The sequence below is a fragment of the Euprymna scolopes genome, chromosome 19, assembly GCF_053919585.1.
Source record: "Euprymna scolopes isolate OS-2025 chromosome 19, ASM5391958v1, whole genome shotgun sequence".
Lineage (NCBI taxonomy): Eukaryota > Metazoa > Mollusca > Cephalopoda > Sepiida > Sepiolidae > Euprymna > Euprymna scolopes.
The window spans coordinates 150,073,420-150,098,811 of NC_136500.1; the positions used below are offsets into that span (position 1 = coordinate 150,073,420).

General features: G+C 36.8%; 1 protein-coding gene across 13 annotated transcripts in view; it reads right to left on the bottom strand.

The window, feature by feature from the left end:
* Nucleotides 1–1,688: 1,688 nt before the first annotated feature.
* The window catches only part of LOC145240051 (uncharacterized), a 144,092-nt gene continuing 120,388 nt past the window's right edge, over nucleotides 1,689–25,392 (bottom strand). For 8 of the 13 annotated variants that reach the window (XM_080103669.1, XM_080103670.1, XM_080103666.1 and 5 more), the window contains exons 14-21: nucleotides 23,201–24,835; nucleotides 11,883–15,977; nucleotides 10,830–10,976; nucleotides 9,804–9,892; nucleotides 8,929–9,091; nucleotides 7,454–7,511; nucleotides 6,566–6,620; nucleotides 2,320–2,598 (exon numbers count right to left, since the gene is read on the bottom strand). In XM_080103669.1, the coding sequence (XP_079959795.1) occupies nucleotides 2,466–2,598; nucleotides 6,566–6,620; nucleotides 7,454–7,511; nucleotides 8,929–9,091; nucleotides 9,804–9,892; nucleotides 10,830–10,976; nucleotides 11,883–15,977; nucleotides 23,201–24,835 (6,375 nt within the window). In that variant the 3' untranslated portion in view covers nucleotides 2,320–2,465. The other 5 variants (XM_080103673.1, XM_080103674.1, XM_080103672.1 and 2 more) reach the window with 3 other exon arrangements.

Below are 25,392 nucleotides of genomic sequence, written 5' to 3' on the forward strand. Positions count from 1 at the left end.
AAGACATTTTATTCTAAAAGAAAAACAAAATTGTATTATGAATATACAAATCCAAAACTCCCTCCCTTCCTCATCTGTAAAATCCATTTTGTTACAGGAAATATTTTTGGGAGATATATATATATAAAAAACAAAAATATATTTAAAAACGATACATTACAATGTCTGTTGTGTGTCCCTGGTTATGCAGTATCTGCTGATGAAATAGATTGACTCATCAGAACCTTTACGTTTGTAAAGACTTAGATGAAACCTAGGTACACTCAACAGATGCTTCGAATTAAGATAAAAAATTAAGATACTTCTGCGATTTCCACAAAGTTATTCGAATGTGCCCGGCAGATGACGGGAAAAACTAGGAATGGTCAAGTACTTTTCTGGATATTGAGACTTTTTTTCCAATGTATTACTTTAATGGTCGTCGTCATTCTTAATATAGGGGAGGGGGGGTTGTAAGAATTTGTGTTTTTTGTACCAAGGCTCACCTGGCTGTTTCCGATTATTCCCGTCATCTGCCGGGCATATTCAGGTAACTTTATGGAAATCACAGGGTCATAAATGCAGAAGTACCGAAATTAATTTCCATTGAATTTGAGGTGTGACTTGTGTATTTGTGTGTAAAAAAGAAAAATATGGATTCTGTCCAATCATTTGTTTTAAAAGAATGATCGTTTTTTTATTTTTATTTAAAGGCATCGTGATAATATCGATTAGTACTTGGACAGTTTAGTCAAGACATTAAAAAATGAAAATATCGAAAAAAAGATTATATTGTATGTATCCGTTATGGAACAAAGTTCTCTGAAAAAAAAAATTTCACTTAATTTCATCAAGTAGTTTTTTTTTTTTTTTTTTTTTTTTTTTACAGCGAAAAAAAAAAACAATTTGCTATGATACCGAGCAAAATATTTCATTTTTAGGAAGAAAAGCTAGAATTAAAGATGGGGAGGGAGTATTGGCGCTTTACATGGAGTTATCTCCCTGTGGCGTGTTTAGCAAATTCATAATGGCCGACTTCAACGCGCTCTCATAAAAACGTGTTGTTCTGCTGTAAAAAAAAAAAAAAAAAAAATACTCAATCAAATTAAATTAAATTTTTTTTTTCGGAGATCTTCAGTCCATAACGGATTCGTACAATATAACTTTTTCCGATATTTTCATTTTTTAATGTCTTGACTAAACTGTACAAGTACCTATCGATTTGATTCAGACAGATAAAAAGTGATGTCCAATTTCAAATAAACATCCTTTCATTTCAAATGCATTTAATTTTATAAAAATTAAAAAAATAATTTGATGCTTGTGCATCATGATGGGATAGGGGAAAAAATGACCGTTTACATAAAAACACTATTACGTGATTACACGTGTCGAAATTAGTAAAAATAACAGAAAATGATAAGATAGAACAATACAATTTTTCTAATTTTTATCAGTTTCTTCTATTGTGGTCGATTCCTTACGGCCAACTGAATTGTCTCCCTTGTTTTCACTTTTGCTAATTCACAAATTAGAAAATGGCAGATCATGAATATACGATAATTCTACGTAATTATTTTTTTTATAATTTTTGCTTATTTCAACATGGCACGTAAATTACATAATGTTTTTATTTCGAATGCATTTTTGACCCAATTATTATGTACAGGCACCAATAATTTTTATAAGAAAAACAAAAATCCGAGAAAGATGGTTAAGCAATGGCCGATGTTTAAAAAAATAACAAAAACGTTAGTCAAGCAGCAAGCAAATACGATTGGGTATGTTTTACAAAAAATAAATACGCCCCCCCTCCTCCAAATCCAATCAAAAGTGTAAATAAAGAAAAATGGATGAGAGTTAAAGGCAAGTTAAGGTCAAAGGTCAATCAGTTGTGAATTTAGTCTGCATACAAATTTAACATTTTGGATCAAATTAGAGTTTAAAAACCCCAGTAGACAAGGGAAGCAAGAGGAACAGCTTTCGGTCGACACTGATTTGATCTTGACATTCGCACCCAACATTCTATAAACTAACATAAAAGACTGTATTTCGCTGACATGATTTTTTTATTTACAAAACTATTTTAATAAAACTATTTAAACAAAACATTGTAATAAACAAATGTTATTTTACATTTTAATTTTGAAAATTTAAAAAAAAAAGTAGTTGTAGATCGAAATAGGGGAAATTTTATTTTAAGAAAAAGGATCGTCTACGTTTACAGAATGCTGTGTGCAAAAATCATTGTCTAACCGGTGTCGACCGAAAGCTGTTCCTCTTATTTCCCTCATCTTTAAACCCTAATTAATCCGACATTTCAAATAACGGTCATCTCGTGGGGGTGGAAAAGGCAGGGAGGTTGTTCCAGATCCAGAAGAGTTGGCTAAAGATATTGGTCGGGTATTTATGAGGCGATTCTTATCGATTCATGGAATGGTTCGCAGATGGCTGCATCAGATATGGCGATTGTCGACGACGGTCTTTCACAAGAATCCAAAGATGCAAGCTGCAATGACGACATGGAGAAAGAGGAAATAGATTCTAACAAGTGTCCGGACACCGGGGCGGATCCTCATCAAGCGGTGGAGTTGACGGCTGGAAAAGCAGAGGTATTCCCTGTTAGAAAGAGAGAACGATGCAAGAACATAAAAGCATGCACAGAAAAAAAAATATTGGGTTCTTGTCCAGAATTCACCCTATATCAAAATACAAAAATAAAGGAAAATCTGTATGCCAGTAACGGAACAGATTTAACTATTAATCAAGTAGTTTTATTTATCAATGTACATGATTTTTGGAATATATTTTTCTTTCATCATGGCTACATACATCATATAATGTTCTTATAATGCAAGTGAAATTAAAATTTAATACACTCATTTTTATCTAATACAAAAAACAAGATGTCTTTCTTCAATTTAAAATTAAACTTATTTTGAAAATATTTAATCAAAGAAATTATTTTTTGTGTGCAATGAATTTTTTAAAATAACAAACAAGAAAAACAAACAAAAAAAGCAGGGTTTTCAGATTGAGTAAATGGACGAAATTCATGCTGTTCAAATTAATACCATTTACTTCCAAGGATTTTCAAAACCGGAACTTGTTTGGATGAGTACATATACTACATCACCAAAAAATTGTATTAGGAAAAAACGGGCTGATCTGGATGAAATTTTGTATGAACCATTATGAAAAGGTGCAGCGAAATAACTATTATGGTATCCGTTTGATACACAGTGACTAATTATAGAAATTATTTTTTTATTTTTTTTTTTTTTTACACAGTGGTCACCACTTATCAAGGCCCGGAAGCCACTCAGGGATAAGGGTTATTGCAAGTACATTACGTTAGTGTGGAGATTTGATGAAGTGTTTACTTAAGGGGGTGGTTCATTAGGAATTTGTTAACGTTGGACTTGAACACATCCAAGGTGTAGTCAGGTGGGAAGCAGGCAGACGGAACAGAGTTCCACAGGCGTGCAGTTCTAAGAAAGAAGCTTTGTTCATGGAATCCACGTTTTGATTTAGGCACAGATAAAGAGTGGGGGAAATTTTTCACAGTGGATTCAGCTAGACGGGTGTTTTTTGTGAAAGATTAATATTCAATGTAAGAATGAGTATAATTTAACCGTATGTATATATATTTACACTAGATTTTTACCTCAGTAAATGGATAATAGTTATTTTGTTGCACCTTATCATAATCGTCCATACAAAAATTCATTCAGATCAGCCTGTATTTTCCAAGGAAAAGTAGAATAGACAGATTAAGAGAAAAATATATAAAAAAAAACCCACCCAATATTTTTGCTCATGAGGAGACTTTGTTTCAAAAAACTAAATTATTGTCCAAGACTTATTGTCTATCTCAATAAAAACATCGTTTCCGAAACGATCGTACAATTTATTGATTTTGTTTGTTCTTCCTTATGAAACAGATTTGTAATTTTAATTACAAATTATCAATCATCTTATTCCATATATATATAGAGAGAGAAAGTAATAAATGAAAATAATGATACAAATAATCTTTTAGCAATCTAGATAGTAGAAGCTCCACAAAGTCAAGTGGCTCAACCAATAAAAGAGACAAAAGATGAGAATTCAAAGTAAAAGACATCCTTCCACACCAGAGATTGGTTCTTTTACCTGAACATGTTGCTATGCCATGACGTTGACCTCTCATCTTTCGCTGAGTGACCTGCACCCCCAAACGTAGGGGCTCCCATGAAAGCCCTGAACATGACAGTATGCATCAATTACATCAAGGACACAACAAAAAAAAAACAAGTTTATAATGAGTTTTTTTTTTTTTAATTTGAATTATATAAGTAAACCACTGCTCAACCAACGAAAATCGCTCAAGCAAACAGCAATACAAATACACTGTGCAAAGAAATATAAATTATAAAAATATGGCAGTTAAGCTACACAGAATTTTTTGCACTTTATCATTGTAAGGACCTGTAATGGAATTAATGCTACCGACTGGTTTTATTTAGTATTAAGTTTGCTTGTTAACCAATCAGATTCTTTGTTATTTTCACTCCTGTTTACACCAGCTAATAGCTGGACTTTTATTAGATAAAAATCAACTGGTATTTTTTTTCACTTTTCCTTGTTCATTTTATCGTCTAGTAACATTTATTTCATGCATTAGCCTGATGAGTCCTTATGAGAATGAAACATAGAAAGTGTGTTTTATATATTAGATACATTCTTTTTTTTTATTCATTTCATATCACTTTCCCTTGTACGACGGTTAAACGTACACATATACATACATACATACATATATATATATATATATATATATATATATATATATATATATATAGAAATAGTAAAAACTGAAATGTTAAAGGTATTTTAAAATCTGACTAATGATTAATGAAAAAAGCATTGCAGTTTAAACTGTTTAAACGTTGTCTTAAGGAGAATAGTTTCCCATCTCCCTGGAAAATCTCATCAGTATGCCCTGTATTTAAGAATTCAGGTGATCGCTCATCCCCCTCTCAGTACAGGCCAATAAGTCTCCTGTGCGTCATGAGTAAGTTGCTAGAATCTGTGTTAAATACAGAAGTAATCAACCATCTCAACAAAAATAACCTTCTTAGTGACACTCAATATGGTTTCCGTTCTGCTAGTTCTACAGCAGATGTGCTTACAGTTATATCGCATAGGATTAGCAAATCTCTCGACGATGGCAATCTTTCTAGGGCAATTGCTCTTGACATATCTAAGGCCTTTGATAGGGTGTGGCATAAAGGTTTACTTCATAAGATCGCTAGCTATGGTATAGCTGGAAATGTCTTCTCAATTATTAAATCATTTCTTTCTGATAGGTTCATAAGAGTAGTAGTTGAGGGGCAAAAATCAGAAGCTCACAGTATTAATGCCGGTGTCCCTCAGGGGTCCATCCTGGGCCCAACTCTTTTCCTGATCTACATTAATGATCTTCCAAATCACATCCTTACATCATTTGTAAACATTTATGCTGACGACACTACCATTTATGGTAGCACATCTAAGACAGTAAACGACCAAGTTCTCTCCAATTCTCTCTCCTCTGATCTTGAGCACGAAGTACAATGGGGAAAGGAGTGGCTGGTTACTTTTAATGCATCTAAAACCAAGCTTCTCTCTTTACATCATCAACATTCTAATCCACATTTGGCATCAATTGAAATGAATGGCTCTCGTCTTCAGGAGGCCTCAAGTTTTGACAAGCTTCTGGGCTTGACCATTACTCCTGATCTTAAATGGAACACGTACATCAAATCTGTTGCCAAGGCCGCTGGAAAAATGGTGGGATCTTTCTATCGATCCGGTAAATATCTCACTGCTGATGCTATTCTCTATCTATATAAGAGCCAGGTATGTCCAAGGATGGAATACTGTTGCCACATCTGGGCAGGAGCTGCTAGAAAGGACTTGTCCTGCCTTGAAAGAGTTCAAAATAGACTTCGTAGCCTCGTAGGAGATGTCCTTTTCTCCTCCTTGCAACCTCTATCTCACAGAAGAGATGTTGCGAGTTTGTCTCTGATGTATCGTTATTTTCATGGAAAGTGTTCGACTGAGCTTCAATCTATGGTCCCCCCTCGCCAAACTTTCACAAGAAACACTCGTCTAGCTGTAAACACTATCAATAATTCCCCCCACTCTTTATCTGTGCCTAAACCTAATCGTAGATTCCATGAACAAAGCTTCTTTCTTAGAACTGCACGCCTTTGGAATTGTCTTCCGTTTTCCTGCTTTCCGGCTGACTACAATATGGTTGTGTTCAAGTCTAAAGTAAATAAGTTCTTGATGAGCCGTTCCATATAAGTTATCAAATTTACCAAATTTTCATTACTAATGATTACTATATTGTCCAATTGTCTACTGTACACTCTTTAACCCTTATCCTTGAGTGGCCTCTTGGCCTTGATAATGTGGTGATGCCTACGTAAAAAAAAAAAGAAAAAAAGTTGGTTTCATGAAAATGGTGTTCGATCGTTAGACAAAAATCAATATGTGATATTAATTAGTTTACATGTGTGAACTCATTTTCCTTCTCAAAGGTGGGTTTTATACTCACTTTCGAACCATCAACCATCTCTGTAAACGCTGCAAATACGAGCTGCTTTGGCGGGCTGAAAAATAAAGAAATTCATTAAAATCACAAAAATCATGCGTGCAATGTGACTGTCATTAATAATTTACATTATTTTTTTTTGAAACCACTGAAATGATCGACAAAGCATTTTTCCATCTTGTTTGTGCCAAACAGGAGAGAGAAGTGGAAAAAATTGAGAGAGAGAGGGAATGGGAGAGAGAAACAAAGTGAGAGAAAAAAAGAAAGTGAGAGAAAAAAATGAGAGAAAGGAAAAGAAAGCTGCTGGGGGATTGCTACTATACAATACAATAAAACCTTTTCAAATGCATTTGTGGTGTTAGGCTGTATAAGGTGTTAACTTTTGGTCAAAATCACCTATTCCTTCTTTCATTGGATTTTTTGGATTATCGGTTATTGATACTTATCGAAGACATGCTGATATAAAACCTATCTAAGAACACTGCCAGGCACATAAAGTACATTTGTGTGAAATTTAATAAAAATCAGCCCAGCATTTTCGGAGTCCATAGGAAACGACTCTCTCTCTATCCCCACTTTCTCACACACACACACACACACAAAGTTCTTTTCATATAATAGTAGAGATAATCCTATTAAAAAAAATAATTTCATAAAAATCAAACAAAAAACAAACATCACAACATCCAGCTGACATCCAAGTTTCTGCTGGGGGATCGCTACTATATGACGCGACACAGTGGAGTGTGTCAATATCTCCACTGCACGATCTGTAAAAATTTGCATATTGAATGCAGCAGCAATTCCTGGGAACATGTTTATCAGAAAGAAATACAAAGAAATGAAAAGAATCTAAGATTGGCAATCGGCAGCAAAAAAAAAAAAACTTACAGAGTAAAAGCTGTGCGTCGAGAATTTGTTCTTGGTCGTCGTCAATTTGGATTTGATACTGGAAAAAGCAAAAGTAAAATTAAAAACGAAAGAAAATTAAAAATGAAAGAAAATTAAAAACGAAAGAAAATTAAAAACAAAAGAAAATTAAAAACGAAAGAAAATTAAAAACGAAAGAAAATTAAAAACGAAAGAAAATTAAAAACGAAAGAAAATTAAAAACGAAAGAAAATTAAAAACGAAAGAAAATTAAGAAATTAAGAAAGAATTGGATTTCTTCAACCTAAAAGACAATTTCAAAATTAATAATGAAAATCTTAGAAATCCAATATCTTTCTTTGTTATATACCAGTATAATATCTGGTTAATAGAGTGCTCAATGTCCTATATTGAGCAGGCATGTTTAAATGTGGCATCGCCGAGGATAAATAACTTCTGTATCTTTCATTACTATATTGTCTACCACACAAAGTACACTGTGCCGCAGAAGCAACATGAACTGGAATAGATACATTGAGAACATTGCCAAGGCCGCTGCAAGGAAGGTTGGCTCCCTCTACCGTGCTAGAAAACTACTTATGCCTGACAGTATCCTATACCTCTATAAGGCAACCATTCGCCCATGTATGGAGTACTGTTGTCACATCTGGGCTGGTGCATCTGCTGCTTGTCTCTCGCTCCTGGACAGGGTTCAAAAGAGAGTCGCCAACCTGATAGGTCCTGAACTGTCATCTAGGCTTCAGCCTCTGCCCCATCGACGAGATGTTGCATCCCTCTGCCTGTTCTACAAATACTTTAATGGTGAATGCTCTGACGAACTGCAAACACTTGTACCTCCCCGACGTAACTACCCCCGACAAACCCGATAAGCTAGTAAGTCTCATCCCTTTACAGTAGAGATCCCTAGGTGCAAGAAAGCCTTTTACTCCAATAGTTTCTTCCCCAGAACTGCGGGTCTTTGGAACTCCCTTCCGGGATTCTGCTTTCCCTGATATGCAGAAGTTCTGTACTGATATGCAGAAGTTCAAGTGTAATGTGAACAAACATCTTTCTACTCATCTCCCTTCATAATGACCCTGCAAATTAAGTCCCTGATAGTAGCCCCCTGCTTCAAAGTGGCACTGTGCCTTGTTTGGGGTGAAAATTGAATAAAAAAAAATTTAAAAAAATATGAGTAATAATATCAGGTAAGTGGTATACGTTAATCAATTAAAGTGCTCAATAGAGCAAGTATGTTTAATAATCATGTTGCCTGGCGAAAAACAGCATCATTATATTTGGTTATTGCATTATATAAGAGATAAATTATAGTGCAAAAAGTTTTGTTAAAATTTGAAAAAATAATTAAAAAATCTATTAGGTATTACTGGTTCATGTTAGTATTATACATTAGTGATGAAGATAAAAAAAAAAGAAAAAATGATGCTGATGATGTGTGTGTGAGAGTGGACGGTTGGGACGATAGACAGTCTTACGTCTTGGACAGATTGCTTCTGCTGCATAATCTGGATTTGTTCCTGCAATTGTATCAGGTTGGTCTCTGCAAGTAAGCGTTGCTCTCTTTCAGACGTGAATTGTGACGTCTGTTCGAGGTTTTGTTTCATCATATCTTCCTGATGAACTTCCAGTTCTCTGATTCTAAAAAAAAAAAAAATTTATCGATGATCATTTCAAAGTTGCAAACGATTTAAAGCTTAGTACTGATATAAATTCAGACCCTATGCAAGCAAGTAGAGATTATGTTAACTAGTATGAATTTGGAAAGGGGGCAGTAGGCAGACTTTAGATTTAGAGAGAAAAATAGGAACTACTTCGTCTAAAGATGCTGCGATTGTGATGGTGTTGCTCCTAGGATGAAATGTAGCATTTTATTATAACAAATAAATGTGTCTAATAATGTCATTCTAAAGTTACATAAGATAATGGCTAATAGTCTAGATATAATAAATTTGTGGCAAATCAATTTTTTTTTCCTAAAATAAAACAAAAAAAAAACACAAACTCTAACACATTTTACAAATATCAGTTGCACTCTGGATATGTGTGTGTCACACCATCGACTCATCTTGATTCCCATGAACAAAGCTTCTTCTTTAGAACTGTCCACCTGTGGAATTCTGTTCCACTGGCCTGCTTTCCAGCTGACTATAACATGGGTGTCTTCAAGTCTAATGTAAACAAATTCTTGCTGAGCCATCCCCTTAAATAATCAAATTTCACACAATTTTCACCACTACTGATCACTTTTCTGTTGTCTCACCGACAATCTTATGCTCATTAACCCTTATCCTTGAGTGGCCCTCAGGCCTTGATAAGTAATGATTCCCTTGTTACAAAAAGAAGATCTTACTTTTCTTTTAAGGTTTCAATCTCTGAGGTCAAAGGTTGAGTATTCGACAATTTCAAAGCTTCAGCTCTACCTGTCTCCAACTCTGTCACCTGCAAAATTTAAAACAAAAACATAATAAAGTTGGTTACGTCTTTGAAAACATTATTTCATAAGTTTAATTTGAAAATTTAGAAAACTAAATTTTTTTGTTTCATTTTTAAAAGAACTTCACACCAACCGTCAACAACATTGGACGGATACACGTCTCTCTCTCCATGAGGGGCCGACCACTTGGGTTAATATAATCAACAAAGTGAATAAAAAAAAACAAAAAAAAAAACTAAGTTTTCTCCCATCAATAAGGTTATTTTATAGAAATCAAAAAGAAAAAAATTTTAATTATTTATTTTAAAAAACATAAGAAAATTACAGCATAATAACATTGACACACCGGTTTTCACCAGATCACTGAAGTTAAGCAATGATGAGTCTGGCCAATATCAGATGGGTGACCATTTGAAAAAACTAGGTGCTCTATGCGCTCTGCGCTTATTTCTGCATTGTTTCCAGTCCTGCTGAACTTATATATAATATATACTTGCAACTGGAATTAAAACCGTGCCGACTCAGGAGAAGTGTAGGGTTAGAGATTGTGCAACTCTTGTTATAATAATTTCATGCGCAGGCACCCAACAGTGGGTGAACGGAGTCTGTCAAGACTGACTGAAGCCTTGTAAAAAATTCTATAACATTATTCGGTTATCTAAACTTTTAAGTTGAAACAAAAACCATTTTAAAAAGTAGATCCATTAGATAGTTCACCTTGGTCTGTCTATCATTGGTCTGTCGCATTTTATTTTTTTTTCCAATAAACTGTAACATAAATGAGTGACCTTTGTGATAAAATTGTGCCTGAAATATATTTGCTGATGACACCATGCTGTATAATTTGAGAGATTATTTTCCTCATTTTTTTGTAATTCCTAACACTGTTTTGAAGGATGGGATGGGGGTGGTATCGCATCAATAAACAAAAGAAAAACTCACCTTCTGCTGCAGCTGCGAATGTTTGTGGTGCCACGCTTGACACTGACTCGCCAAATTCGATGCGTCTTTTTCTTTTTCTCGCAAAGCAAGTGATAAATTACCCATTTGAATGTTCAAATAACTGCGATCTTCGGCAAGTTGGCTGACCTGTCAGAAAACAGAATTCAGTATTTTATGAATTTTTTTTTTTTTTTACATGGAGGTCACCACTTATCAAGGCCCGGAAGCCACTCGGGGATAAGGGTTATTGCGTGTACAGTAATCAATGAGTATTGTAGTAATCATTAGTATTGGAGATTTGATAGAGTGTCTTACTTAAGAGAGCGGTTTGTCAGGAATTTGTTTATGTTGGACTTGAAGACATCCAAGTTGTAGTCAGGTGGGAAACAGGCAAACGGAAGAAAGTTCCACAGTTATGCACTTCTAAGAAAGAAGCTCTGCTCATGGAATCTACGTTTTGATTTAGACACAGATAAAGAGTGGGGAAAATTATTGACAGTGGTTTCAGCTAGACGGGTGTTTTTTGTGAAAGATTGGCGAGGGGGGATCAGAGATTGGAGCTCAGACGAGCATTTGCCATGGAAATAACGATACAACAAAGACAGGCTCGCAATGTCTCTTCTGTAGGAGAGAGGCTGCAGGGAAGAGAAAAAAGCATCCTCCACCAAGCCACGAAGTCTATTTTGTACTCTGTCAAGGCAGGATAGGCTGTTTTTAACAGCTCCTGCCCAGAAGACGAAAGGAAGAAAGAGATTTAATATTCGTTGACAACAATTCAAAATTCATGAGAGTAAATTTATTCTAACTTTTAGGTTGTGGAATGATAACTAATGATATATATTCCAATACAAAACCTATATAAGAACGCTCTCAGATACATCAATTACCTTTGTGTGAAATTGAAGTAACAAATGCACGAACATAATAATTCGCATTAGACTACCGTATCATCTTATGTGTTCATTTCTATCACCCTTTCCCTCCATATCATTTGAAACACAATTGGTTGATTTTTTTGTCAAATAAATTGAATTAATTTGGAATAAAACTTACTTGCATGGCGAGTTGCTGGCAACGGGCATCTCTCAGTTGAAGTCGATGCGTTGAGTGGTTCAATTCTGCTTGCACTTTATTATTCTGTTCTACGCTTTGGGAAAATTGCGTTTGCAATTTCTCATATTCTTCTTGAAATCTGCTGAGCCGGTCACCGCTAGATTGCATTACCTGCAGCTGTGACTTCAGAGACTCGTTTTCAAACTGCACTTGTTTTAGGGAGCTGTTTACGTGCACCATTTCCTGTTTCAGCTGCGTATTCTCATTGGTCAGTTGCTGACTCTGTTCTTCGAGATCCTCGATCCGCTGAATGAACGTAGCCTGTTCCCGTTCTAGGTGCCCGTGTTGGTCATGTGCGAATGCAAGATCTTTTTCTAGTTGGCTCCGCTTCTGCAGCTGGGTTAAAAGTTCTTCAATCTGTTTCGCCAATGCCGTGTTATCCTGCAATAAATTGTTGTAGCGTTCACTGACGACACCCAGCTCCTCCCTTGCTGACCTCAGATCTGCGGTTTCAGCATTTAGTTTCATCACATCCTCCGTCAACGAACTATTTTCTTTTTTCAGCACTGTGATTGCCTGCCGTGTGCTCTCGAGATCTCGGCACTGTGAGGTCAGACTTTGTACCTGTTCGTTGAGAGTTTCAACCTCGTGTTTGAAGATAACCACGCTCTGTTCTTTACGCTCCACCTCATGTTCAACCAAGGAAAGCTCACTTTTCAAGATTTCCGTATTAGCTGTTGCTTTCTGAAGAACAGTTATTTCTTCATGCAACTTATCCTTTTCTTTTTCCGCAAACTCAAGATGACGTTGGCTTGCCTGTAAATCAGCTTCCAGTGAAAATATGCTACTCTGCAGCGTCTCACTAAGCTCTTTAAGTTCAGTAACCTGTTCCTGCTGCAGTTTTAGCTTCCCTTCGGCATCGGCCAGCTTCTTTCTAGTTCCTTGCAATTCTTTCATCTTTGTCAGTGCCTCTTCACGTGCCGCATCAACTTGGTCTTGGAGACTGTTCCGCTCTTCTTGCAAACCTTGCACTTCCAATTCCAGATGGTCGATCTTCTCTTCGACGGAATGCTTGTTGACCATTTCGTCTTTAAATCGATGAGCAACATCTTTCAGTTTTTGATTTTCGCTCTTCAGAGATTCCTGGCTTTCTTTCATCTTAGCAACCAATTTTTGAAAATCTTCAAGGTCTGTGTACGAGTTTTTGCATTCGACCTCAAGACTTGAAATTTTATTCTGTAAAGAGGATTTTTCCAGTACATGCTCGTTTCGCATACTTTCAAGGGATGTCTGAGACTCGCTAATTAGACGGTCGATGCTGTCTTGGAGATCCTGCCTTTCTGCAAGGAGTTCTTTAAGCCTGGCACCAAGCTCTTTACACTTGGATTTCAATTGGTCACAAGAACCGGAAAGGTGATTTTTCTCGTTAAGCACCTCTTGGAATTTACTCCTGAAGGCCGTTTTCATTTTTGCTACTTCGCCTCTTTCCTTTGCAACAAGCGCTTGTTCTGCCAAAAGTAAATTCTGAGTTTCTCGGTGGTTTTGTTTCTCAGCTACTAATTCTTCGTTTACAGAACTGATTCCTTCCTTTTGAAACTCTTTGAGTTGAGAAAGCTCCTGAAGTAGACTGTCGTTCTTCTCTTTAAGTGCTTTTAATTTAATTAACATTTTCTCGCACTTCACGTCAGCTACTTGATGTTTGTTCTTTAAGCGCTCATGCTCATCGGACAATTTCTCATACAGTCCTTTCATTCGCTCAAGTTCGTCGGATTCTTTCATGGGTCCTTCGTTTGCAGATCGCTGCACGTCGTCTCGTTCAATCCGCTCTTGATAAACAGAGCCTTGAAATTCTTGTTGGATTTTCTCTACAAAAGGCACCTTATTTTGGTCATCGTCCGTCTTCTTTTCCTCCTCCTGTTCCTGAACTACCAAGGAATCATCACCTTTCTTGACAGCGAGCAAGTCGGCTATTTGCAAAGTGAGGTTGTCCTTCTCTTTGAGCAGTTGCTTATTTTGCTCTTTCACTTTGCACAGTTTTTCATGGGAATCTTCAAGACTTTCTTCCAGTGATGCCATATCGGTTCGACTCACGTGAAGATTGTCTTCAAGTTGTCCAATTCTAGTTTCATATGATTTCTGCTTTAAAATACTTTCCTTCTCTTTATCTTGGACAGCGGTCAGCAATTTCTTCAATTCAAAGTTCTCAAGAATCAGTCGTTCTTTCTCGGAAAAGACCAGATCAAATTCCAATTTCAAGCTTTCGTACATTCCACTAAAATTTGTATCTGGAAACTCTATAACCGTTTGATCCAAAGGTCTTTTGTCATCGGCAACAAAAACCGGTTCGGAACTTTCTGCACTCTGCACAACCGTCCTGGAATTGAGATTGTCCAGATGATCTTTGTAACGTCCAAGAAGATCTTCTGTCTGAAGAAAACCTTTCAAACGGTCAAGTTGCCTTTGAACCTCCAACAATTCATCTTCCTTCGTTTTCAAGACTTCTTGCTGTGCCGTTAACTTTTCCAGATTGGAATTATACAATTCTTTGAAATTCTTCATTTCATCAACAAGTCTTTCTCCTTCTTCTTCTGACGTCATCAATTTTTGTTTAAGATCATCAAGACTAGATTCTCGCTCTGCCAATTCGACTTCAAGCACCTTAAATTTCTCTTCAGAGGATTTCAACTTGCTAGAAAGTTCTTCCGCCTGGACACATTTGGCTTGGAATTGCTCGGATACATCAAAGATCTGTGACGCTAACTGTTCAGAGATTTCATGTTTTGCTTTGCTTACTTCCTCCGCTCGTTTCAGCCGTTCTGTTATTTGTTCACATTCTTCTTTTTTCTTTGCTTCGTTTTGTTTCGACTCCGTAAGCTTTTCTTCTCTGCGGCTTATTTCTTCTTGCAACGAGTGCATCGTCTTTCCGCTTTCGTCCAGCTGTTCGTTTAGCAGCCGTATCCGAGCATCTTTTTCCGTTTCCGTTTCGAGGGACTTGAGCTTTCGATCTAGCTCCTCAGCTCGGTCACGTAACGTTTGGATCAACTCTTCTTTGCCGACAACAACGTTAGCAAGCGTCTCCTTCTCCTCTTGAACATCAATGAGTTTCTTTTCAAAACCTTCCAGCAATTCACCCTGGGAGGCAGCGAAAGATTCTTTCTCGTTTGAAAGCGCCTGCAGTACCTCCAGTTGCATCTGTTTTGTGTTCGCCATTTGTTCGGCCGTGTGCAGCTTTTCGCTTAAGGTCTGCACCTGCAGCTGCAACTGCTGACAATATTCAGAAAACGATTCAACTTGTGTAGTCAGTTCCTGCAAACGTTCACTTGAGTTACTGACCACGTCTCCACTAGATGGCATTTCTATCTGCCCCACCGTCTGATCGGGTGGAAAAGACTCCGAGGCCATTTTTTCCTGTAATTCTTTCAATTCACTCTTGGCTTCGGCAGCCTCTTTTTTGGCAATCTCACCTTGCTGTTTTAGTCTTTTGGCCGTAGCCAAAACCTTGATATAATGTGTCTCTTTCGCCTGTAAAGATTTCTCAGCCTCTTCCAAGGAGGCGCTTTTCTCAGCAAGTTCCGCAGTCAACTGGCCAACATCTGCTTCACGTTGGTTGCCCAACGATGTCAATTGCTCTTCAAGTTCTTGCATGTTCTCCAACAGCGACATTATCTTTTCGTCCTTTTTGGCTAATTTCCCTTGTTGGTCATCGTTGTTCTGTATGAGTTCCGCTAATTGTGAACTCAAATTCTGTAACTGTTCCTCCCGCTTTCCCAACTGGACTTTTAAAGGACCAACTTCCTCTTGTCCTTTCATCAAATCACACGAAGTAGACTGCAGCTGGTCGATAGTCAAATCAGCTGATTTCAGTTGAGACTGGACAGAGGTCAGTTCGCTCAGCGCATCTTGTAACTGGGTTTCTTTTGCAACTTTTGTTTCAGTCTCAGATTTCAACTTCTCCTCCAAATCTTCCGTATGTTTTTGTGAGATGGCCAATTTTGTTATCACTTCTGCCATTTCTTCCTTAACATTGGCCAATTCCCCAGACGTTTTTTCCAATTCAGATTGAAGATTCTGGACTTTAGTATTGACACACAAATCCTGAAAAAAAAAAAAAAAAAAATTAGAAAATGTAAGATGATCAATTTTCAATTATCCGAGTGTGTTTGAAAATTAGATTCAGCCAATATTGAAATATCGATACACTAAATACATTTTTGTATCACAAAGAGTGTTTTTTTTTTAGAGGCAGCAAACTTTAAGTTAAAATAAATCACAGAAAAATATTTCGTACTTGTACAGTTTAGCCAAGACATTAAAAAATGAAAATATTGAAAAAAGGTTATATTGTATGTATTCATTATGGAACAAAGTTCTCCGAAAAAAAATTTCACTTAATTTCATCAAGTATTTTTTTTTATTTTACATTGAAAAAAAACAATTTGTTATGATACCGAACAAAAGGTTCGATTTTTACAAAGAAAAACTAGAATTAAAGATGGGGAGGGAGTATCGGCGCTTTACATGGAGTTATCTCCCCGTGGTGTGTTCAACAAATTTCATAATGGCCGACTTCAACGCGCTTTCATAAAAACGTGTTTTTCTGCTGTAAAAAAAAAACTACTCAATCAAATTAAATGAAATTCTTTTTTCCAGAGATCTTCACTCCAAAACGCATACGTACAATATAACCTTTTTTCGATATTTTCATTTTTTTAATGTCTTGATTAAACTGTACAAGTACCAAATATTTTTATGATACAAATATGTGATTTGTTCCAAAGATTAATTGTTAGCATCTATAATTTAAATACAATTTAGGGCATATGGCACCCCGCAGCTTGCATGTATATGGTATAATCTGGAGGTCCAATTTTCACAAACTCTATGCATTAAATTAAACAATAACATATTGAATGTTATCTTCTAAGTGGTCTATTGTGTCTGGTTTATCAGTGTAGATATGGAACTTTACATATCCTCAAAGAAAATAGCCTAATGGGGTTAAATTGCATGAATGACATGGCCAATATAAATGTCCATTTCATGAACTTATTCATTCATCAGTAAATTGATGATATTATTTGCAATTCGAAAATGCTGCTCGTGTGTCAATCTTTTCATAATGAATTGCCAAATCAAGTTGAATTTAAAATAACCGATAGTTGCAAAATTTGCAATTAAAGAAAATAGTTATCAATTTAAAATTCGCCATATAAAAAAATAACACCCTGTATAAACATTTAGATTCTTCACCAGTTTTGTTGAAAGCAAGGTCATCCCTATAAAAGGCCAGTTTATTATGCAACTGTTTTTTTTTTTTTTTTTTACATTAACAAAAAGTTCTTTTTCAAAAAACAAAAAAAAAAAAAAAAGTTATATAAAAAATACATTCCATCCATTTCTTAAAATTCTAAACTGAAAATTATATTTTATTTGTTCATCATTTAAAGAAAATTTATTTTGATAGAATGTTACATTTTATTTATAAATTTAAAATATTTTGAAATTTTGTTACTGAATTTTAAACAATTTTTAACTTAATTCAATGTTTCATTTAATATTTTTGAAATTTTGTTGTTTTCAGGTAAAAAAATTATTACGGCAAAATTTGTTCATTTAAATATTTTCTCATCTGGCTAGAATTGGTTGGGGTGTGTGTGTGTGTGACACCATCGGGGGAAATAACCGTTTGAATGTTAAGGTTCACATGTACCTAGTCTATGAAGGCTTCTTTGTTATTGGTTGACATCCACTGATCTCGATTTACACAGAACCACAATCTGTAATCAACTGTCCCAAATGGGAAACTGTCATCAACCATTGCAAACTGCCCAATAAACTGTCTCTAACTGTCATAAACTGCTGCAAAATTTTAACTGCTACTCTTACAACTGACTGCATATCAACCTTTATTGTCATCTGGCTAGAATTGGTTGGGATGTGTGTGTGTGACACCATCAGGGGAAAATAACTGTTTGAATGTTACGGTTCACATGTACCTAGTCTATGAAGGCTTCTTTGTTATTGGTTGACATCCACTGATCTCGATTTACTCAGAAGCACAATCTGTAATCAACTGTCCCAAATGGGAAACTGTCATCAACCATCGCAAACCCAAGACTGTCCAATAAACTGTCTCTAACTGTCATGAACTGCTGCAAAATTTTAACTGCCACTCTTACAACTGACAGCATATCAACCTTTATTGTCCGGAAAAATTTTAGGAGAAAAAAAAATAAATAAATAAAATAAAAACAAACCAAAAAAATTTTTTTTAATTTTTGCACTAAACCATTCATCCCTCACCACCACCACCACCACCACCACCACCACCACCACCACCACCATCACCAAAATAAAATTTTTTAAAAATGTTAGAATGTAAACGTTTTGCTTACTTGAACCTTCCCCTCATCTTTTGTGTTAACACTTTCAGTTTTTGAAGAATCTGTTTTCTCCAAGACTTCATCAACCAGCCGTTTTTCTAAACTGACTCCTCTTGTAGAATCAGAAACTTGCTCACTGCCAACATCTGACATGGTTTCCGTCTTTTGCTGTCGACTATCAAGAGACGTTAAACGCTCTCGTAATTCATATATCTCTTTATCCTGAGCCGAACAAAGACCATCCGTCCGGGAAAAGCCATCAATCAATAAAGCGACTTGCTTCCCAAGACTCTGTAAGGCATGCAGTTGGTGAGAAATGATTTTGTCGGAATGTCCGCCATCACAAACATCTTCCTGGTTTTCCCCGGCTTCATCTTCACTCTCTTCAATAGTTGTCGACAACAAAGAACCGTTTGCCTTTTTGACTGATGTGAGCAGTTCAGAAAGTTCATAATTCGCTGTTTCCATTGACTGTTTCATTTTCTCAACTTTAGAGACACGAGTCTCGATATAGGACTTTTGGTCATCGCAAGTATTTTTTAACGACGCAATATGTTCGGACATTTTCTTGCGTTCCATCAACAGTGATTCTATTTTACCCATGAGGTCTTCGTTGGTCTCTTCTTTTGACGTGACGACAGCGTTCAACTCAAACACGACATTCTGGGCATTTGTAAACTCCTCTTCTTGGGAAGACCACAGGTCAGAAAGATATCCACGTAACCATTTCAAGAATTCCAGGCTAGACTCTGGTCGGCTTTCTTCCAAAAGGCACAAATCCTTTGCAATGCCGCCGCTTGGGGAACCGACTGAGGTCATCATTGAATGCTCGAGATTGTCACTTTTTTCTATAATGTCTTGCAGATCCTCAACAACTGATGGCTTTTTCCGTGTTCTTGAGTTCATCAGTTCGTTCTGGATATCATGCTGAAGGTCATTCAAAGAACTAAAGATGGAAGAATTCAAATCGGTAAGTCTTTGGATAGCATCACCATTTTCTTTGATAACACTAGTGGAATCAGAGCATTTCTTTTGCATTTCCTCATAGCACTTGTCAAGTTCTAATTTCATAATTTGTGTTGCTTCATTCAAGGAAGAAATTTTGAGTTCTTTTGCTTCGGTCTGCATTGTCAATTTGGCAGCACAAGCATTGGCTTCTTTTATAGATTGTTGCAGCGTAGAAATTTCAAAGTTTCGGTCTGACAATTCCTTCTCTAAATGCTGAAAGTTCTCTTTCACTTCCCCCATTTCAGACAGAAGTGTTGCAATTTCGTTATTTAGCTTTTCGACAGTTTTCTCATGATTGCTTTCCAAAGATTCACAAAGGTTTTTCACAGACACCAATTCCAAATTTTTCTCATCACATTTTTCCTTCATCTCTGACAATTCCTCTTCTGCACTCATTTTCGCTGAGGTTTCATTATTCATTTTCTCTTCCAATTTCGTAATAATCGATTGGAATTTCTCAGACAGATTCTGATTTTCGAGCTTCTCATCTGTCAACTGCTGTTTCAAGGAATCAACTTCGGCCATTTTTTGGGCACGAGAATCTTTAAGCTTTTTGGAAACCTGCATCAATTGCAAATTTTCTTTTTTGGAAGCAGAAAATTCAACATCAAGTTCAGTCATTTTGGCTTGCATTTCTTCAAGCTGTTTGCTACACTCTGAATACCTTCTTTGTAATTCTTCCGATAGTTCCACCTGAGAATTTGCTGTGCAATTTGCTGTGGAAATGGTTTGTTCAAGACAAGCTACTTGTTCTTTTTCTGTTTGTAAAAGTGATTTTAATTCTAAAATTTGATCGTCATTTTCTTTGATGGCCACCGTGAATTTAGACTTCAAATCTTCAATAACAGATGGCAATTCGATTTCTTTGGTTTCACTATCATTCAATTCTTGAGGAATTTTAACATCTGCAGAAAATGAAGACAATACAAAGTTGCGCAAATCATCTTTTGCTTCTTTAATTCTAGAACGTTCTTTGATTAATGCCAGTTCTAAATCTGCCTGCTGTAATTCAACCTGTTCCAGTGCTTTTCCTTTTTCGGATAATTCTCCTTTTATTCTCTTTAAGTTTTGAGCAAGTTTCTTCACAAGTTTGCTCTGTGATTCCTGCTGCTTCTGTGAGTCTTCCAATTCCTGGAGATTTTTTTCCAAACTGGAACGATCATTCTTGCTATTTTCCACAACTTTTGATTGCCAATGTTCAATTTTGGAAAGCTTTTCCGACATCTGATTTTTGAGGACATCCAAACGGGCAATAAAAAAATCAGAAGATTTTCTGTGACCTTTCTCTGTATCTCCCTCGGTTGCTGGTTCGTTAGGGTCTACCACATTTATACTCGAAAGGTCACTGCCGTCCAAATCAATCCGCAACAGATGATCGACTCTTTTTATTAAGAATTCAGCAAGATCTTCGAATGCTTTTGCAGTCGAAGATATCTCAGTCTCACATGATTGTGCACAAGATTTGAGCTCGTTTATTTTCGTTTGTGCCGCGGAAAGTTCTTCAGTTTTCTGAGCGAGACGTTCATTCAGAGATTCCATTTCGCCCAGTTTTGACTGGAAGAGCCGCTCACTCTCACACGCTTGTTCCGAATATAACTTTGTCAGCCTGGATATTTCTGTTTCTGCTTCTGATAATTTCTCTTCTAATTCCTCCGTCTTGCTCAATGCCTCGGACTTTTCCTGTTCTAACATCACAATCAAGTTTTCATCATGTCTAGTCTCGTTAGATCCTTTATTTTCCAGATTTTTTTCAGAAACATTCGATTCCAGTTCTGTTTTAAGTTTCTCAATCGTTTCTTTCTGAACACGTAATTCTTCCATCAAGGCAGCCATGTTTGTATTTTCTTCATTTCCCAGTTTCTCCATCTGTTCATCGATAGTTTTTTGTTCGTTTAAATCTTTCCTCAGCTGCTCATTCACAAGCAATACTTCCTGCTTTTCAAAGATAGTCTCTTCTAATCGATGCTCCATCTCGGCTAATTCTACCGACAAGTTATCCTTGTCGTTCAGTAGCTGGATAAGTTTGCCATCAACCTGAGAGAGTTCTTCAGCCAAAAGACGCTTATCCCTAAGAGCTTTCTCGAGGCGTGGCTCCATGTCAGCACACTTGTTATGATCTCGCATCAGTTGGTCAAGATGGTTTCGCGTTTTGGTCTTATCTTGGATGGCAGCGACCAGTTTCATATCGACCTGGGCCAGCTCATCAGCTATAATGTCTTTCTCGTGAAGTCTCTGTTCGAGAGAAGAGTGCAAACCTTTGTTCTCTGCTTGCAAGGCATCGTTTTCTTCAAGTGCTGCATTAAGTTGGATCTTCAAGCCACCTAGTTGTTCAGTTCTTTCTTCGTCCATTGATTGCAGTTCCGATTTGGCAGCAGAGAGTTCCTCCAGTAATTCTGAATTCTCTTTTTGCAATTTTAATAGATCAGATTCAACGCCGGTCAGCAAACTTTGTAAACGTTCGTTTTCCACTGCCGTTTTATTTTTCAAAGACTCTTCGTTTGATTTTTGCTCTTTCAATTTCCCAATATGCCCTTCTCTTTCGGATTCCATCTCTTGGAGCTTGGAACTCAAAGAGTCTTTTTCCGATGAAAGAGCTTTCAACATTTCATTCAAATTTTCTTTCTCCACTAAATTCTTTTCAAGTTTTGCATTCAAAACATCTCTTTCGGATACCGATTCTTTCAGTTGCACGTTCAGAATTTCTTTCTCGGCAACGTTGCTTTTCAACTTGGTGGCCAAGTCGTTCTTTTCAGATACGGCATTCTTTAGTTTTGAACCGAGTGACTGTATTTTGGCTATCGCCTCTTTTAGCTTCGTCTTCAATGTTTCTTTCTCCGAAGCAGCTTTTTCTAACTTTGACGCCAGGGATTGCTTCTCGGAATCAGTTTCTTTAAAACCATCCAGTTGCTTCATTATCAGGTTTTTCTCATCAGAAAGAGCCTTGATCTTAACAGCAAATTCCTTATTCTCTGCCATTACTGTTTCAAGAAAAGATTCCTTTTCCTGAAGAACGGCCACTCGTTCTTTGTCCATTTTCTCTTTGACACCTTTCGACTCGTCAAGTGCCAACATTAAATTCTGGATAAAATCTTCTTTCTCTTGCAAAGTCACTTTGAAATTATTCAGATCCAAATCGCATTCGTGTTTTTCCAATCGTAGAAGCTCAATCTCTTTGGTTAGTTCGTCTTTCGTGTCAGTTTTAGACGTTTTCAAATCTTCACATTCTGTTTTCAGTTTTAAAATTGCTGTCTCCATCGCAGACAAGTTTCTCTGACTTTCAACTTCTTTCTCTTCCAACTGGTTCTTTTCTTTCGTTGCAGTCTCAAGATTGGTGAGACTTTTCTTCAACTCTTCACTAATGCACGTGTTTGTCTTTTGTAATTCTTCAATGGCGTTATCTCGATCTAAAACCGTTTGGGAAACGATGATCAGCTGTTCTTGAGCCTTATTCATTTCTTCCGTCAAAAGATCAAACTCTTTATCAAGGCGTTGTTTCTCATTATCCTTTTCGGTAAATTCCCGCAATAATTTTTTAATTTCGAGTTCAGTTCCTTCTTTTTCTTGCAAAGACGTTTTAGATTTTTCTTCTTCATCCGCAATTCGACTTTCGAGGATTTCCACTTTCGAAGTGAGGTCAGCCACTTCTGACGCTGATTCTGCATAGCATTTTTCAAGTTCCGTAATTTTAGCGTCCCTACTTTGAAGATCAACAGTTGAATTGTTCTTTTCTGTCTGGAGGTTGGAGGACAGCTCATTAAATGTCTGTTCTCGTTCAGCAAGTAACTGTTTGGTATCGGCAAGCTCATTTTTGAGTTCGCTGTTTATGTTAGTAATAAGCATTAATTCATTTTGCAAATTTACGACCTCAACATGCAACGCATCCTTCTCGTGCAAAGCAATTTGAAAATTTTCAGATAAATGGCTCACCTTTTCATGTTGTTCTGCCACAGATGCCTGCAGTGTGGCGTTGGTCGTTTCTTTCGACAGCACGTCTTCTCGGAGACTGTTCAGCTCGTCTTTGAGACTGGCTTCATGTTGCTTGGCCATTTCAAGATGGCTGCTAATATTGGACAGTTCAGAGTCTTTTGTTAACAGATTCGCTTGCAATGTGTTTAGTTGTGTTTGTTTCTCCTCCAGCAGGATGTTCATAGAGTCGAGTTCCTGCTGGAGGGATGATATTTTCTGGTCCCTTTCTTCCACAAGACCCTGCAGCATGACTTTGTGTTCAGAACTATCTGATTTCATGTTGAGCAACTGAGAGTCTTTCTCAGAACACAAAGTCTCGGACTCTTGGAGTTTCTGTTTTAGAGTATCATTCTGTTTATTAGATTTTAATAAAGACGTTTCTGCCTGCATTTTGACAGCCTTCAATTCCTGCAGCTGAGCCGAAATATGTGAAAAGTAACCCTGCAACCTTGAAACGGGTCGTTCTTGCTCCCCTTTTTCATGGGGCGTCATCACTTCCAACTGTTGTTTGGTGAGCAAGCCACGAGCCAATTCTTCCAGTATTCGGTATTCTTGTATTTGTTGTGTCAAATATTCCTTTTCATTATTTGCAGAAACGTGTAGCCTCGATAATTCAGTGCACTTCTCTGAGAAATCTGACAGGCTTTTGGAAAGGCTTTCAATCTTGGAATTCTTGGCAAAGTTATCATCTTGGAGTTGTGAAATCTTGACAGAAATGTCACGGCTGTGTTCTTCATGTCTCTTTAAAGCTTCCATCTTCTCCTGGAGCTCAACCTTTAACCCTTTGATTTCGTTGTCCATTTCTGTAAGCCGACGGTCCTTCTCGTTGCTTTTTGTGGTGCTTTTCATCTTTAGTTTATGCAGCTCTTCCGCTTTGCTTTCCAATTCCTTTGACGAAACTGCCACCTTGGATTTCATCTCCCCCGCTTCTTGTATCTTTGCATCCAATTCCTTCTGCAACGATTCAATATGGGTTTCTAAAGTTTGTATTTTAACATTGTGTTCCTTATTCATTTCCAAACTGTTGCTCTCATATTCTTCCACTTTGAGTTCCAAAGACGAAAGAATTTGGTCGCGTGTTTTTTGCAGCTCGTGAAATTTTTGCATCTCATGGTTCTGCGATTCCACCGTTTCTTGCAGAAGTTGGATTGTCTGATCTTTCGTGAGTAAATCATCCTTGTAAGAATCGCATTCTTCTGTCATTTTTTGCACGGACGTCTCCATCTCCTTGTGGTTCTTCAGCTGCGATTTTAAAGATTCTAGTTTTGTCTCTCGTTTCATGCCGATTTCTAGCGCTTTTTCCAATTCTTTCTCGGCCTTTTCCAGTTTTCCTTGCAAATCAGAAATTGAAGAAATCCGGTTCTGGACGGCATTCGAGAGATGTTCAACGGAAATGTTCTTGAGTTCTAGGGCTTTGCAGATGCAAATAATTTCGTGGTTCTGGTGCTCAAGAGTTTTACGCATATCAGCAAGTTGGGTTTTCAGATCCATATTCTCTTTTTCTTTCTCTTGAAGAATCCCATTCACCGATTCTTCTCCTCGTTGCAAGGATTCCAAAACTGATTTTGTTTCTCGAAGAAGAGTGTCCGTTTCCTCCTGCAAAATTAAAGAAAGATGCATGAGTCAGCAGCGGATCCTGCGAAAATCTTCATTTACGATGAGGAGGAGGTCAAGAAATTGACTTACGTTCTTACGCTCCACGTACGGATTTCTTTGTTTGTCTGACTGGAAAGGAATTGCTTCCTTTTCTGTATTTCAAACGGAACAATTCCAAGACGTCTTCTTAGTTGTTTTTGAAGTCCATTAATCCAAAAGGTTTTGTTTCAATACGATAGCGAAGAGAAATTAAATCTTGCACATTTTTCTACAAGTGTTTTCGCAGCCCTCGGAGAGCATTTAAAAGAATTTTTTTTTTTTAGTTTCTTTGTCATACTTAATTATTTTTCTATAAATTTTAATATTCTAAAAAATTACAGAGTAAAGCTTTATGAAAATTGGTCAATCATCATCAGCATCATATTCACTTCAATGTTTGTTTTAAAGCTTTATGAAAATTGGTCAATCATCATCAGCATCATATTCACTTCAATGTTTGTTTTACATTTTGGCATGTGTTGGACAGCTTTAAGAACTTGACTAGCAAAGCAACCTAT